This window comes from Rhinatrema bivittatum, chromosome 8, assembly GCF_901001135.1.
Source record: "Rhinatrema bivittatum chromosome 8, aRhiBiv1.1, whole genome shotgun sequence".
Lineage (NCBI taxonomy): Eukaryota > Metazoa > Chordata > Amphibia > Gymnophiona > Rhinatrematidae > Rhinatrema > Rhinatrema bivittatum.
The window spans coordinates 65,924,269-65,941,361 of NC_042622.1; the positions used below are offsets into that span (position 1 = coordinate 65,924,269).

The window sequence follows — 17,093 nt, forward strand, 5'->3', positions numbered from 1 at the left end:
CATCAGATGATGTCAACCAAGTATCATGGCTAATTCACTCCTGCTTGTTGATGGAGAAGGCAAGACATTTGAGCGGCTAGGTTTCATAATATATTTTCATTCATTCTCGGGTCCTGCTCTCACACAACCTCTGCCCCAGCAGATGCTCTTACATTCCTAGGATAAGCACACAGCTGTGGAATTCTCGCCTACCTTCAGGAATGGGATGACGAATGGACGCAGAGGAAAGTTTGTGGCCTCTTGCAGCTTACAGTGAAATTCTTCAATGGTCACAGTCGAATTCTGTAAAATAAATGTGAAATGAAGTTGTACAGCTCCATCAGAATACAAACCTCAAAATCTGAGTCCACTGTGTTTGTTTACATTAAAAAGATTTAGCGTTTGCCCATTTACCCATGTCTAAGCCAGGGTTTCTCAAATACTGATCCCCTGCAACATTTCTGATCTGTGGAGTGGTGGTAATTGCAAGACAAGGAGGAGGAAGCAAGAACTGCCCTACAGCTGCACACAGCCTGCAGCGACCTTTCCTAACTCTCCACCCATGCTATGCCCTGCGGATCTTTTTTTTTCACCTAGTTGGAAGCAACCTAAGGTCCCCATCTCTGCTGCAGCTGAATGTTAATGAGCGAGCATGAGTGTGAGTCAAGGTGAGCTCTCTTCTTAGGCCCCCACCTCCTTTACAGACATCAGGTAGAGATGGGGGTTTTTGTGGGGTCTGAGAGCAGAGCAGATGCTGACTAGGTCTCACACCAGCTTCTTAGCATTCAGATGCAGTTGGTGGCTGACTGGAAGGGAAAGGGGGATGGACTTTCTTTTCTTTTCTGAGGACAATACTGTTGGCTAGCTGGGAGAGGGAAAAAGGCTGAGGGCTTTTTTTCAAAAATAAGAATTACGTTTACATAGAAAACAAATTTCTTACACTGGTTAGTTACCTTCTTAAAATGACACAGACCTGCTGTGGGACTGAACCAGGATACTAAACATCGGGGGGGGGGGGGGGGGGAGGGGGGATTTTATCCTTGCTGCCCCTCCCCCTCATTCCCCTCCAGCCACCCTTTAATTTTCTGGGAACTTCTCTCCCACACAGCAGCACTGAAACCGGTCCATGTAATTTAAGAATGGTAGCTAGCTGGTCCCTCTCATGCAAAAGGTTGAGAAACACTGGTCAAAGCATAAGACAGCAACCCCTCAGATCCCAGAGCTAGCGTCTGAAAACTCTAAATTCTAGTCCCTGAACTTCGTGGAATACGGCAGAACAAAAACATATATGCAACACACTTTCCAGGACTCACTGCTATTCCATGCCAGCAACCCTTCTAATGAGACTCTGTTTCTGCTTCTGATCCAGTTATCACAGTGCATACACTGGACTGCCTCGCTAGTATTTCTCTCTGTCAGGCCGATACAGTAAAAATCACAGGCCACTCTCCTGTGCACGTGATTCAGAAAAACAAATTATTCAAATTAGGGTCCACGGTAAAAAGAGGCGCTAGGGACACTAGCGTGTCCCTAGCACCTCTTTTTGGACAGAAGCGGCAGGTGTCAGCGAGTTTGACAGCCGACACTCAATTTTGCCGACGTCGGTTCTCAAACCCGTTGACAGCCATGGGTTCGGAAACCGGACGCCGGCAAAATTGAGCGTCCGGTTTTCCACCCACGAGCCGTGGGCCGATTTAAATTTTTTTTTTTTAAATTTTTGATTATTTTTAACTTTTGGGACCTCCGACTTAATATCACCATGATATTAAGTCGGAGGGTGCACAGAAAAGCAGTTTTTACTGCTTTTCTGTGCACTTTCCCGATGCCGGCAGAAATTAACGCCTACCTTTGGGTAGGCGCTAATTTCTGAAAGTAAAATGTGCGGCTTGGCTGCACATTTTACTTACTGAATCGTGCGGGAATAAAATAGGGCCATCAACATGCATTTGCATGTTGCGGGCGCTATTAGTTTCGGGAGGGGTTGGACGCGCGTTTTCGACGCGCTATTACCCCTTACTGAATAAGGGGTAAAGCTAGCGCGTTGAAAACGCGTGTCCAAACGCCGGAGCGCACTGTACTGTATCAGCCTGTGTGTCAGCTTATCACACACCAGCATCACTCTCTCTTCCATCCTTTCACCTGCAATTAAAGTTTCTTTTGGGATTTTGCTTGTTCCGCCCATAAGACTTTCATTCTTCAGTTAAAATCTCTCCACTTCAATTTCATGTCACTGACTTGCTGCATTATCCCACTCCCTCATTTCCTTCATCCCCTGCCTATCAGCGTTTTTCGACTACCAGTCTGCACTGGCAGCGCTTCGTGGTGGGTTTTTTGCAGAGCAGTGGTGGCTGCTCGGACCGGAGGAGTGGGCAGGCAGAGAAAAGAAAAAAAAAAAAAAAAAGAAGTATGGCTGGCGGGGAGCCCAAACCCTGTCAGCCAAAGAAAAGGGGTCGGTGGCACTGAGCAGAGGAGCTGGTGGGGAGCCCAAGCCTCTCCAGCCAAAAAGTAAGTGGCATTGAATCAACTTGGCTGGGGGGACTGGTGGGGAGTCTAAGCCACGCCAGCCAAGAAGCAGCGGCAGCGATTGCAAAGTGAGCAACATGGCTGTGCACTAGTGGCCCTTCCCCTGCCTGCTACAACACCTCTCTCTTTCACCTGCATGCTTTGCTGTCTCCAGTAGCCGGACAGAGGCAGGCAGTAGAGGATAAAGTGTTGGAGAGGCAGTAACAAGAGGGAGAAAGTACCCGGGGTGGGGGACAGCTGAGCAGAAGAGAAGAAGAAGAAGAATGGAAGGAGTGACTAGTTCAGCTGAAATAAAGAAAAAAGGAACAGAAGAAACACTCCATAGTTCAGATTTAAGATTGGAGCAAAAAAAAAAAAAAATCTACAAGTCTAATTTTTTTTGAACAAAATACTTTTTAACTTGAAGGATTTAATTTAAAAAAAATTTTCTGTGCACCATTTCTGTGGCTAGCTAAAGATATGGGCTGCTGGCTTTGCAGGCCCCACTGCCACCAGTGTGGCTGGGCTGGGGGAGGTTCTTAAAGCACACAGGACATGCTCCCTCCTCCCTGCCCAGCTACATACTGGGTACTGAGCCCTGGGTTAGCGAGACAGGCACTAAAAAGAAATTCTGCTAGAAACTTCAGGATCTCTCAAGCTAACTGGCAGAGAAGCAAAGTGCCACTTTCTAACTCCCTATTAAAAATAGGCATTTCCAAAGTTGATGTTATAAGATTCATCAAGCCAGCAGGAAAAGACCACGGTGAAGCGAGAGTTTATTGAAACCAGATGAAGAATAAACCCCAAAAAAGAAAAACAATAAAAGGTTTAGACTTTCTTGATGAATATATCTTAAGCACTAGGCAGACTTTTCTGCAGAAAACATCTGGAAACTGCCAAGTTTCTTCCAGCATGCAAACTCTGGCGGCTGCGAAAGACGCCAAAAGGATTTGAAGGGATTACTTTCTAAGTCTCTCCCCAGCATCTTCTGCACGTGTTTTCTTACCACCAATGCAAGAACCAGGGTCCGGACCTTCTCGCCAATCTCCGGGGAGATGTCGTTGCCGAACTGCTGCAGTGTGGTGAGGAAGCGCTTCAGCTTGCTGAGCTGTCGAGCCCCGCAGGTGGCCGGTAGTTGCTGATTGGTGAGCGAGGAGGAGGAGGAGGAAGAAGGCCCATTGCTGAACCTCTGAGGTGGGGACGGGGCACCGTTCAAAGTGGGAGGAGAATGATTCATCCCATTGGACACTGCGATAGATGGGAGCATTGGAGAAGCAACAACAGAGAATAAACCAACGTGGATGTCATACCGCAGCTTGTCTCAGAGAATAATCATCATTGTACATTAAGGGGGTAATTTACAGTTATTTACGCACAGAAAATACACGTTTATGTGTGCAAATGGCTTGTTATAAAATTGCCTGGGGTTTGCCCACACTTGTGTGCATAAAAAGAGGCATGAGGGGAGGGGAGAGAAGGCCCAGAGTTTGGATTTACACACACACACACACACACATAGTTAATTTTAAAAAGTATGCATGTAAATCAGCACACACAAGATGCACTCTGCAAAGATCAGATATAACTTTGTGCAGGTCAGTGTGTGTACGTTAATTCGGATAATTTTCAAAGTGAATTTATGTGCATAAGTTCATGTTGAAAATTGGTGTAATTTACACAGTAGCAGTTGCATAAGTTACCAGCGATGTTAAAAAAAAAAAGAAAATTACTCTTGAAGTATGCAACTGGATCCTAGAAGGAATAATTCTCAAACTCTGCCCTTTCCCAGTCTGATATTTGGGATATCCACAATGAATATGTATAAGCCAGATATTTGCATGCACTGAAACTCTAATATGTACAAATATATCTCATGTCTATTCATTATGCATACCTTAAAATCAAAATGGCTAGAGTGTTCCTGAAAACTGGGTTGGAAAAACTTTTCCCAACTCAGTCCTGAAGGCTCTCAGAACAGCCCTTGTTTTGCTAGTTATCCACAATGAATACGGATGAGATATAGAAGAGATGCTTACCTGTAACATGTGTTCTCCTAGGACAGCAGGATGTTAGTCCTCATATATGAGTGACATCATATGGAGCCTGGCACGGAAAGCATGCCACTATCCATGCCTCCATGAGGGGTCCCTAGTCAGTCTCCTAAAATAGAATTACGAAAAAATAAAACAAATGAAGGAGAAACCCAACTCCGTGGGGTGGCGGGTGGGTTTCCTGAGGACTAATATCCTGCTGTCCTAGGAGAACACCTGTTACAGGTAAGCAACTCTGCTTTCTCCTAGGATAAGCAGGATTGTAGTTCTCACTTATGGGTGAATCCCTAGCTACAGGCTGATCCCGGCAACAAAGGTGACCAACAGACACCTAAACCAGGTGCCAATGGGCACAACACTGGTGCTGTTGGTAACAGAGAGAGACAGCCTGAACCCGAAAAAAAGGGTCCTAGGCTGGGAGAGTTGGGTTTACAGTTGAAAGAGATTCCGAAGGACAGATTGGCCGAAGCTACTGTCATGTCAGCCATCCTTGTCCAAACAGTAGTGGGGAGCAAACATATGGAGGGAAATCCACGTCACAGCCTTGCAGATGTCTGCTACAGGAACTGCTCGCAAGTGGGCTACCGAAGGCGCCATGGCTCTCACGGAGTGAGCCTTGACCCGGCCTCCAAGCTGAAGGCCCACTGCGCATAGCAGAAGGAAATACAATCCACCAGCCAGTTTGGCAGAGTTTGCTTGGCCAACACAACCCCCAATCTATTCTTATTGAAAGATATGAAGAGCTGCATGGACTGCCTGTGGCCTGTTGTGCGGTCAAGATAGAAAGCTAATGCCCTCTTGCAGTCCAAACTGGGCAGATCCTGTTTGCCCTGGTTCAAATGAGGTCTAGGAAAAATGGCAGGCAGAGTGATCAACTGGTTGGGATGAAAATCAGCCACCACCTTAGGCAGGAACCTAAGGTGGGTATGAAGGATCACCGTATCATAAAATAATTTTGTGTAGGGCGGATAGGTCACCAACGCCTGAAGCTCACTGACTCTGTGCACCGAATTAACCGCAACCAGGAAAAGGACCCTCCAGGTCAGGTACTTCAGGTCGCAGGGGCATGTAGGCTCGAAAGGATCACGCATGAACCGAGCCAGCACCACATTGAGATCCCAAGACAGGCTTCAGCTGAAGTAATCCCCGCATATACCACCCAACTATGGGCTGGAGAGAGATGGGCATACCGCTGACACCTTGGTAGTAAGCACCGATAGCGCTCAGGGGTACTCTGACCAAGCTGGTCTTCAAATCAGCCTCTGAAAGATGCCACAAATAGTCCAGCAACTTCAGAGTGGAGCAGGTGAACGGATCCAAGCCATGACCCTCACACCAGATGGAAAACAGATTCCACTTCAGGCTATACAACTTCCTGGTGAAAGGTTTTCTGGAAGCTACCAGGACCAGAGACATGTCAGAGAGGTCAAGGGGCTGCAGAACTAGCATTTCAACATCCAGGCCATCAGAGACAACACCTTGAGGTTGGGATGGCGCAGCCTTCCCTGATCCTGGGTGATCAGGTTGGGGGAGGTCCCCAGACCAATTGGCTCTCTGATGGAGAGATCCCTCAGGAGTGGGAACCAGACCTGCCTCGGTCAATGGGGAGCAATGAGAATCATGGTCCCCTTGTCTTGCTAGAACTTCAAGAGAGTTTTTCATCACCAGTGGAAGTGCAGGATATGCATACAGAAGGCCCTCACCCCAATGGCGGGCAAAGGCATTAGAGGCTGGCTTTCCATTTCCCCTGAACAGAGAGCAGAATTGACTTACTCTGCTGTTGCAAGGGGAGGCAAAGAGGTCCATGTCCAGGTTCCCTCATAGGCAGAAGATGTGATCTGCCACTGCTGAATTCAGGGACCACTCGTGGGGCCAGAACACTCGACTCAGGCAGTCTATCACCACATTCTCTGTCCTGGCTAGGTACATGGCTCATAAGAGGATGCCCTGGGACTGAACCCAGGACCAGATCTGCACCACCTCCTAACACAGGAGGAATGACTCACTGCCTCCCTGTTTGTTGATGTACCACATCGCGACCTGATTGTCTGCCTGAATCAAGACGGTTTTGCTAGACAAGCAATCCCGAAATGCCATGAGAGTGTAGCAGATCGCCCGCAGCGCCAGGAAGTTGATCTGGCCCTGAGCCAACGACAGCCTTTGTGTATGCAGACTGTCCACATGCGCCCTCAAACTAGGTTGGATGCATCTGTGGTAAGTACAACCTGTGTCGGGGAGCCTGAAAAGGAATCCCCTGCTCCAGATTGGCAAGACTTTCCAAACAGGACAGGGAGACCTGGAGAGGTGGCACGATGCAGATGTTCACATAGAGCACCTGGTGGCTCGATGCCACTGTGACTGCAGTATCCACTGTGCCATGCACATGTGCAAGCAAGCCCATGGGGGTCACATGGACAGATGCAGTCATGTGGCTCAACAGATGAAGCAAGAGGTGGACAACACCTGCCGGCTTCAACGGAAGAGGCACTCAAGAGATCATAGAGCAAGTACCCAATCGCAGAAACGTTCTGGCTTGAGACGTGTCCAGCTGGGCACCGATGAAACTCAATTGAGGCGACGGGCTGAGATGAGACTTCGGGTAGTTGATAAACCCAAGAGACTACAGCACCTGAATGGTCAAGTTCAGAGAACGAAGTACTCCCTCCTTGGTGGCACTCTTGACCAGTCTTTGTGCCAGTCAAAGTTTCTAGAAACTTTGACAAAGGTTTCCCATGCCGGGCTCCATCTGATGATGTCACCCATAGCGAGGACTACTATCCTGCTTGTCCTAGGAGAAAGGCATATATTGGAGACACTGTATTTGCAAGCTTCTCATGTGTATTCATTGTCAGTCTGAAAATCTGACTTACTAGGGGAGGTGACAGGCCTAGGCTGGGAATTACATCTCTAAAAGTTCAGATCACTTGTTCCTGTATTGTAAGGCTGAACTATTACGCCACAGCAACCCTGGCACAAGCAGAATGGTTTCACAGTACAGCTTTCCTATTACGCAATTTATAAAAGCAATAATGCCCTTCTGAGCAGGTATTTACTGTATGATAATGCCCCATTTAGCTTATGGGCTTCCAAAATGTTCCTGCCAAGTGTTGTCTAGCAAGAAGCATATTACAGAAGGGCATTATTGAGCAAATACAGACAAGAAGAGTGGGGTGACCATTGTAACCTGATATAGTAGAGCTTGGAACAGCTAGGCCAAGAATTAAGCCATACTTTTTTTTCTTAATAAAATGAGAGATGTAAACCAGCTTTTACAGGGTGGGGGGGGTATGGGGTGAAAAAAAAAATAAGGGAAGTTAGGAGGATGTGATACTCTAATCACGAATATTCAAAGAACAGAAAGTCATACAAATTAGAGGAGAAGGAAACGTAGGGAAGTGGGGGGAGGGAAGAGGGAAGAACATGCTAAAAAACCTTGAGAAACTATTGTAAAAACTGAACAGGGGGGGGGGGGGAGATTGCTAGAAAATATTAAAATAACATTAAAAAACTGAAACACAGGAAAAAACTAAGCAGGTGAGAACAGGTAAACATATGGACCAACCTCAAGGAAACTAAAAAAAAAAAAAACTTCAATAAAGGGAAAATTCTCAAGAGGCCATAGTTCAAAAATCTTATTAAAAAAAAAAAAGCAAAGCAAACACAAGAAACCCCCCCCCCCTTCCCGTCCTCCAGGTAAAAGCTACATTACATCACTCTTTATTTCTAGGTTTTGAATTCCACGGTCATAATACCACATTCACTGTGGTCTTCTAGGTTTCATATATTACACTTCCCACGCTTGGTATGGATCTCTCATTATATTAAATTTCTGATTTTGTTTGTCTGCCCTAGTGTTAGCCTACTGTTCAGTACTTGTGATTTGTTCCTTTGCAGACGACATGAATGCCTGCTGGTCCCCCTGACACAGCCTTGGTGTGAAACACGGCCGTGTCGGGCCTACTCTGAACAAATAAAAGCATTCGTGCCTTAAGTGTTCTTCCTGTTGCCTTTCACCAAATAAAATTGGACATTAATGCACTGAACAGTGATTAACATTTTGTGCCACACATTCCTTTGTCTAACTAGATCATAACTTTCTACCTACCTTTTACCAGATTTTAGCTTGTACTCCCCCTCTACAAAAAAAATGCCAATTTGAATGTACCATATGACACCTCACAGATTAATTCTGCTCATTTCAATATCCAGTCTTGGAGTGGGAGGCTGATTAAGCACCGGGGCTGTAGAGTAGTGGTGATGGTAATTTAATAAAGGAGCTATTCTTCTATGGCTGCCTACCTAGGAGGTCAAATGGAAAATTATCCATGACTTATTCATCTGTGAAGTCAAACAGCAATTTTACAGTCTTGGGCATACTTCTGTAGCAGATCTGCCAAGGGTATACAGCACTATATTTTTTTAAATACCTACATACCCAAAGGGGAGATCATTTTATCCAGGCTGACTCTGGGATTGGAAAGAAGAAATGTTGTTTTAAGAGATCAGGAACTACTGTCAAAGGTGGTCTTAACTGGTTAGAAAATATTTGCAAAATAATAAGGAAGAAAGAGCCTCACGCGCTGTAGGCGGGAAGGAGACAGGCCGCGGCCCACTTGGATTGACAGGAGGCAGCGGTGGCATGGCTGGCGGTGAAGATCTGGAGTGTATTTTTACTTCCACAGGGGATCCTGGCATCACTGGCACCCTCTTCTCACTATTAACTAAAGGGCAAAGGAAAAAAGAAATCTGTAAATGAACATTTCATATAAAACATCTCAGAGTCATATAAATCACAGAAATTCCTACAAGGCAATAGTGCCTATACTGACAAAAATATACTGCAGGTAGATTATCAGAGCTGGGCTAAAAAAAAAAAAAAATTCCAGGCACCAGGTCCACTAGGCACTTAAAATTTCATATTTGGTGCTTAGCACTGCCGGCACCAGCCCGGGAGATGCTGCTGCTGCTGGACCATACATAGGAGGGATGGGAGAGAAAAAGAATGACTGGAGAAAAAAAAGAGAAAAAAAGAAAAATAGCCCCCAAGCTCCAAAATAAAGAAAACAATGAAACAAAAAATGTAGAGGGAATAAAAAGTAAATAAGGAAAATAATTTTTCCCTGGCTCCTAAAATTCTGGCTGGTATCTTTTGACATGTTTTTTCACTCCTGAATCAGAGCTATTTCTCTCTTAATGCCATATTATTACAGCATTAATCATGGCTTCTGTTATGTGTGGTATATATTTGGAGTCTGGCAATTGAGTTTTACTTTGAAATCATACTGCAAAATACAACTGCGGCGTGTACATTACGTATCACAAATTAATATGGAAAAACAAGTGAAAAACACGGCAAAAAAAAATATCACACATTTCTTGCATTGACGTTTTACACGACATACCAAATCCTCAATTTACTACTTTTGTTTCATCCATCTGCAATGCGTATCATCCAGTATAAATCATATATTGCTTTAATAAGGCTGGCAGTGCAACACAACGAGCAGTTACCAAGCAGTGAACCCACCACTTTGATTCCCTTTATCCATCACTCAGCGGGCAACTGTAACCCATCACTGAACTTCTCTGTGCGCACGATGAAAGAGTAAGCTCTTTTGAAGGAGGATACCGCACCCACGTAATTTAAATGTGCAACACAGAAAACATTCCTGGAGCTATAAATGTTTAAGAAAGCCGTACTCCCCATCTAATTAAAAATACACAATGAAAGCACGAATATCATCCACTCTCAACCAGTCAATAATTGTACCAGATTTTTTTTTTTCTACATTCATCAAACAGCACCCTTGTAATTCCCCTAATTCCTGGGGAGCTACCATGTGTATGACAGTTGCATTGCCTCACATGGAGCAACATCTGATTAGTTCAGAGAGCGTGTGCAAGGTCGTATCTCAACCAAATATGAGATAGCGAGTGTGAAGTAATTTGCGACTCTTGCTAACCTGGCTGCACTCAGGCAAAAATTTACATTCCCTAATGTTACTCTGGCAGACATTTAGTTGTAGAAACACAAAGTTCCAGTAACCCTATTTATTCTGGAGCAGATACTTGGCAGCTAGCAATACCTTTTATTGGACCAGTGTTAAGAATGATCCAGCACAGTCTTACGTTGGTCCAATTAAAAAAGAAGGTGCCACCAGTTGTACGATATTTCGTTAATCAGCTGCTCACTAAGGCCTAGATTCATCATTCTACTATAAATATAAATGCACTGCATATAAATACAGCGGAATGATGAGCTGCGGGGAAAAAAAGGGGCGGGGGAGATATTGAGCAGGCGGCTGCATCGCGGCGGTGCGTTTTCGCTGCACACTATCGCCCCCGAGGTGCCAATGGAAAAGGGGTAGGTATTTCCGGTGCGACTGCTGGTGATAATGTCCGAAACATTATCGCCCGCAGCGCTTCCGGCCCCTCATTTTCCTAAACCCCACCCAAACGTCTCCCCTTTCCCTCATTTAAACTTTCAAATCGCGATGTGGTAGTTATTGTGTGTGTTAGGGCTCTAACGCTCGCAGTAATGGCCCATCGCGATTTGAAGAATGACCCTGTTAAGCCACGTGAAACACACAGGTCAGAAAGTGCCAGGAATGAGAAATCACTCCTTTTGCAAGATGATTGCCCCCCCACCCCTCCCCATCTGTGATAATACCACCTCACCTCACAATGTCTGTGAAATTCATGCTGCTTGGGACAGTGGGCAGTTTTGTTTATAGGCAATATCTTACATTTGACTGTACCCAGGTGATGTGATGCATGTGGGGCTCTCTGGTCCTGCTGCAGCCTGCCCCATCAGCTCGCTAGCCGCTAGTGAACGAATCGGGCCGTTCTAAGTTAGTGTGCGCATTTGCACACTCTCCCAGAACCCAGCATATAAACATCTGTGCCCCAGTTTTTTGTACTGAGGCAGCAAGGGAAAGACCCTGACAGTTCTGAGTTCTCCCCTACTGTCTGCCCCAGTTTGGTGTGTGATACCTAAAGGCTGCCCATCTCCTCAGTCACGACACGCCTGCTTTTTCCAGCCCCGGGGGAAGGGAAGCGAGGTTATGCGAAATGCCCCGACACCTGCTGGAATTCCACACACCCCAGGAGCCACAAGCTGTCCTGCCCCATACAGGCTCCTCTGAGAAGTTCAAACTGGAAACGAACAGCTGTGGGTTCCTTTAACAGCTGCAAGACACATGCGGACACCATTAAATTACCCATGCACCTGGACTGCCTCCCATGACAGGACGTTAAATTAGCACAAGGGCTCCCTCCAAACACAGCTCAGCAGACGCTGTCAAGCTATTTAAAGCACTAGCTAGGATATGCAAAATAACTTCCCAGTTTCATAGCTCTATTGCTCCAATTTTAGTATATCAGAGTTTGAGTATTTTTTAATCCTAAAATATTTTTATACTTTCTTGGAATAAAACATGTGCTTTTTTTGTTATACTACTATTGTTTGGACAGGAATAGTTGGGCCAGCTGGTCTTTTGCTGCTCTTACCTACGATATTACTGCCAGAGCTCCTATTTTTAGAAAACACTATTCCTAAATCCATTAGTGTTGTCTTCAACCTTTAATGTAATGCATGAACAGGCTTCCGATAAGGATCAGCCCAGTAGTGCCACCCCCACCCCCCATCCACCAATTTATTTATATTCCAAATGGTCCGTGTAAACAGACAGGAGGAGCTTGCAGAAACACCATGTATCTCCCCAGGAATGAGATATAAATCAGAATGTAAAATGGGGAATCCTAATGAAGGTACTAACTGTCAATTTAATTATCCAAGGAACACCTCCCAGTAATGCTCTAACACAGGGGTTCTCAGCCTTTTTTCTATCAGGACACATGCATGACACACTGAACACAGGACCATCATGGGGCTAAATATAAGCAACTGCTCTGCATCCACAAGAGTCCTCCACTTCCTGATAATGAGTGCAGAGCAGAACTAAGACATTTCCCTGTACAACTCGCCATACAAAAAAAGATATTCTGATTCTGGTGTCATCTTAACAGCATCACAAACTCCCTCTACTACTAGGTGCATTGTAAAATACTACAAACTCACTCCACTCTGTACACATCTATCAAACCTGCCACACCTCAGCAGCACTAACTCCAAGAAATGAAACAGCACTGGCCCTACCCATGAAAAGGCAGCAGTTCACCACCAGTGCAATATCATATTGAGAAAACAGAACAAATAAGGCTGATGCAAACCTCTAGTAAAGTACCTCATCTCAGTCACATACACACAGACAGATCTGCCTTCATCAAGTATAGAATAAAAGCCCGCAAACTACAAAGGTGGAAACAAAACTGGAATGGAAACCTCAAGACCTTCTGCAAGCAGTGTAAAACTGGAGACTAGAAACAGAAAATATTTCCTCCTACACTATGCAAGTTCAAAGCGAGAAGAAATGCATATTCTCAAAACTGACATAGTATGGCCTTTGTACCGCGTCACTCCCCTCCATGCCATCACCGCTCACATCTCCCAACTACTCGATCATCCTTTCATATGTGCATATCCCTGTCCAACATTCCCCAACACCCCCCACCCCCACATCCTCTGCCCCATGCTCAACTTTCTCCCCTTCCCAGAATACCTCTGCCACCTCTTTCCTACCCCGTCCTGCTCAGCATCCCCCACTCCCTGCTCTCCCAACCCAGCAGCCCCACACCTCCATCTCTCTCCACTTCCATCTCTCTTCCCTGTCCAGCAGTCTCCAACCCCTCTCTCCTCCCTACCCAGCAATCTCCAACCCCTCTCTCCTCCCTACCCTACCCAGCAATCTCCAACCCCTCTCTCCTCCCTACCCAGCAATCCCAACCTCCTTTCCCCCATCCCTTCCTGCCCAGCAGACTCAAACTCCTATCTTCCCATGCCTTCCTGCCCAGTACATTTCCTCCCTCCTCTTGGCTCCCAACCAGCAGAAAATACTTCAGTCCAATCCAGAGTCTCCCTCCATTATCAGCAGCAGATGAGGGCAAGAAGCACTGAGGAGAGGTAGCAGCCAGCGGATCTATAAAGTTTGCACATTTCTCCCTTATGTTCCTGCTTTCACATCCAGGCCCAATGGGGTGAAGAGAGCATCAGCAGCCTCATTGCCAGGCCTGGCAGAGGAAGATAAAGTTAATGTCCTGCCGGGCCCATATGGACAGGAGTTGGTGATATTGTGCTCTGATCTGGGTGAAGGAGGAGGGAACAACCTCCCATTGGCCAGAAAGAGAAGAAAGCAAGAGCAGTTTCCTGTCATTATCCAATAAAAGAGAAGTCAGCCAACTCCTACCCAGACTGATGAGGAAAGATCAGTCTTCTGCTGGCTCTGCGACACATATTCATGGCTTCATGACACACTAGTGTGTCCAGACACACCTGTTGAGAACCACTGCTCTAACATCTTTTTCAGTTTTACAAAAAGAACACATACAACCCTGCATAGAAAATATGCCTGCTTGCAATATGCCCATTCCAAAGATCTTACAATTTTAGGTGATCTAAATACTAAGCTGAGGTAGAAAACTCTGGTCCTGGGGTGCAACAGTAGCTCTGGTTTGCAGAATACCTACAATGAACATGCATGAGGCATGTCTGCATGCACTGCATCACCTCTAATGTGTGCAAATATATCTCATGCATATTCATTGCGGATGTTCTGAAAACCAGATCTGTTTGTGGTACTACAGGACCGGAGCTGCCAACCCCTGAACTAAGCTCTGTTAAATATTGGCAAGTTAATGCAAGTTTTACAACATGATAGGCAGACCATGCCAGAGTGCACAAATGAATACACATTTTACCCTTTTTGCATTAAATTACAGTTCTAGAGGTGTTGGTAAAGTTTATTACACTATTTAACATGCAGTTCCCCAAGGAAAAAGATGAGGTAATTTGCACACTTTTGTATCCCATTACCACCTCATAAAATTTAGCAATAACATAAGCTTTTGCACCTGTATTAACTAATATGGGTGTGAATGTAATGCTCAGCGATGCCTGTTTTAGTGTTAATTTCCGTGTAGTAGTAAACTCTTGAGTTTAAGGAGATTAAGGTCTACCTTTAAGATTCAAGCAAAAGTAGGATAAAATAAAAAGCAGTCAGCTCACACCACTTCGTAATAGCGCATTTTTCCCCAAGGTTTTAACTTCCCGTAGTTTCTGGAAGCACTGGCAATCCACAAAGAAATTGTGCCTGCATTCATTTTTACAAGACACACTGCAGGGCTTTTGCCCAAAAGTGTTGAATTTTAAACTCTGGGGGGGAAGAAGAACACGTTTTTGGCTCGTAGCTCGGCTCCATTCTGAGTGGTCCATTTCTACAGGCAGAGAAGAGGTAAGCTTCCACTCTGATTGAATCGTATGTGCCTGTCCTGAGCCACTGCCAGCCAGGGTGCCAACTAACACCAGTTCTACTGGATCTGACACAAGCTCAGCTTTCATGCCCTTGGAATTTGCTTTGTATATGATTCAGACGAGGGGCAGAAGCCACCAACTCAATTTCTCATGAGCCACTAAACAGCCCTGAGTGGGAAAGTGAATTAGGGCATTACTGTTCTAGGACAGATTCAAACAAGTGAGTTGTAGGCTGTATATGGTATGTCCAGACATATGGCTGCCCCCCCTACCCCCCATCCACACATACACTCCCAAACATGCTGCTCCTTTCATTCACTTAGGGACATATTTATAAAAGGTACTAGTAACGTGTTGCACACATTAACAAGTGTGATTAGTAAATAGGACCTACTGAAATTAATGGGGCCTGTACATGAACATTATGCATTAACACTTGTCACATTTTTGTAAATATTGGCCTAAATACTACAATTTAGGTGAAAAGTACTAGTCCCCTCAAACCCCCTCTTAAGTTCTCAGATTTATACTGCATATCTATGCAAACCACAAGGACAATGTAAACAGACGTGATACGTTTTTACATGAATGCCGCTATATAAGAATCATTAAATAAATAAATAAATATCTAATGTCAAACTCATATGCAGTGACCTCTAGACCAAGTAGCCTAACAGAACATTTCCCATATCTCGTCTGTATAGCTTGCAAAAGGCAGACGTGAAGAGAGACGAGAGACACAGTGATCCACCCAACACCACAGAGTCAATGGGACAAATGATTAGAACTGGAATCCCTTGAGTGCTTTAGGCACATGCACCTCCTAAATAATTTAGTACAACAATGAAAGGTGGGTTAAAACATTTCAAGCTGGTTTTGGAATGGCAGTAAAAGTGCTCCACAATATTCCCTGGGGGAAAGAGAATGAAAAGAAATAGTTAAAACAGCTGCTCGATATCTCCTCCACACACTCCATAAACATACAGGAAAAAAAAGATGAGCAGTCAATGCAAGTTAAAAGGATATTTCTCTGTTTTATTCTTTAAATAGGACCCTCAATGAACTGCAGGAAATTTTACAGCAGCATAAATATGATAGCATGCACAAGCGTAGAGAATACATCCTGGAACACCAGCGAGGGGACCTGCCATGCCGCAGGGCTATAGTCTCCCCCTTCCAAGAGTTGTCACAGTCAGAGAGCCAAACGTCTGTAAAAGCCAAAGTCTGTGGCAGCAGGAGAACCTGGCATTGAACCCTACTGCAATCCATTCTGCCATCACAGCCACCTGCTGCAGCAGTGGCATTCTGCAATCATTACTCTGCAAGCAGGAAGTAGGGAAAAGTTACAGATCATGCGCAAAGAAAAAAAACAACCAGCTTTACCCTTTTTATTTATTAAAAATAGAACACAAGAAGTTCCACCCAAAACTGAAGGAACATTCTTTCCAGTATGCGTGTCCATGGCACCATTCCCTGGCCGGTTTCTGTATATCGCAGGACTCGGCAGCCTCCCATATCTAGGACACAGTTGCCAGACTAGGAGGAAGCAGCACGGCTTGCTCAGATCATCCCTGCGAATCGAGGCATTCAATGCAAGTTATTCCATCTAGGGCACCGTCAACCAAAGTTGGAAGCATGGTGCACATATGCAGGTACCAAATGAGAAAAATACCAAAATGATATAAACACAAAAGGCAGAATAAAATACCAGGGAAACTATTTGCTTTTTGAGATTTTAGTTTCGTTTCCTTACAAGCTGAATACTACCATGCAGATTCATAGAAACACAGGAACAAGATGGCAGAAAAAGATGTATGGCCCATCAGGTCTGCCCATGTCTCAGGTTATTTATTACATGCTTTCCAAAGCGCCAAAGTCAAAAACACAAAACAAAAGGATCTAGTCGTGATTCTTGTGGATTCCCAACAGGTTTGCAGAGCTCCAGAAGGCAATATTGAAAAGACATTTACCTGGATAAAAGTTATCCAGATAAATGGCAAGGGGAGAGAGAGAGCGAGAAGGGGAGAGGAGAGAGAGAGAGAGATGAGAGAGAGAGTAGGGAGATGAGAGAGAGAGAGCAAGAGAGAGAGAGAAAAGGGGAGAGAGAGAGAGAAAAGGGAGAGAGAGCGAGAAGGGGAGAGGAGAGCGAGAAAGAAGAGCGTCGTGAGAGCGGTGGAGAGAGAGAGAGAGAG

At 45.2% G+C, this 17,093-nt stretch overlaps 1 protein-coding gene across 9 annotated transcripts in view; it reads right to left on the reverse strand.

Moving 5' to 3' along the window:
• The window catches only part of CBFA2T2 (CBFA2/RUNX1 partner transcriptional co-repressor 2), a 420,340-nt gene that overhangs the window by 41,971 nt on the left and 361,276 nt on the right, over positions 1 to 17,093 (reverse strand). For 8 of the 9 annotated variants that reach the window (XM_029611021.1, XM_029611022.1, XM_029611016.1 and 5 more), the window contains 3 exons: positions 9,110 to 9,253; positions 3,488 to 3,729; positions 193 to 282 (listed from right to left, as the gene is read on the reverse strand). In XM_029611021.1, the coding sequence (XP_029466881.1) occupies positions 193 to 282; positions 3,488 to 3,729; positions 9,110 to 9,227 (450 nt within the window). In that variant the 5' untranslated portion in view covers positions 9,228 to 9,253. Of the gene's footprint in view, positions 1 to 192; positions 283 to 3,487; positions 3,730 to 9,109; positions 9,254 to 14,763; positions 14,769 to 17,093 lie in introns of those variants that run through there. The other variant, XM_029611023.1, reaches the window with a different exon arrangement.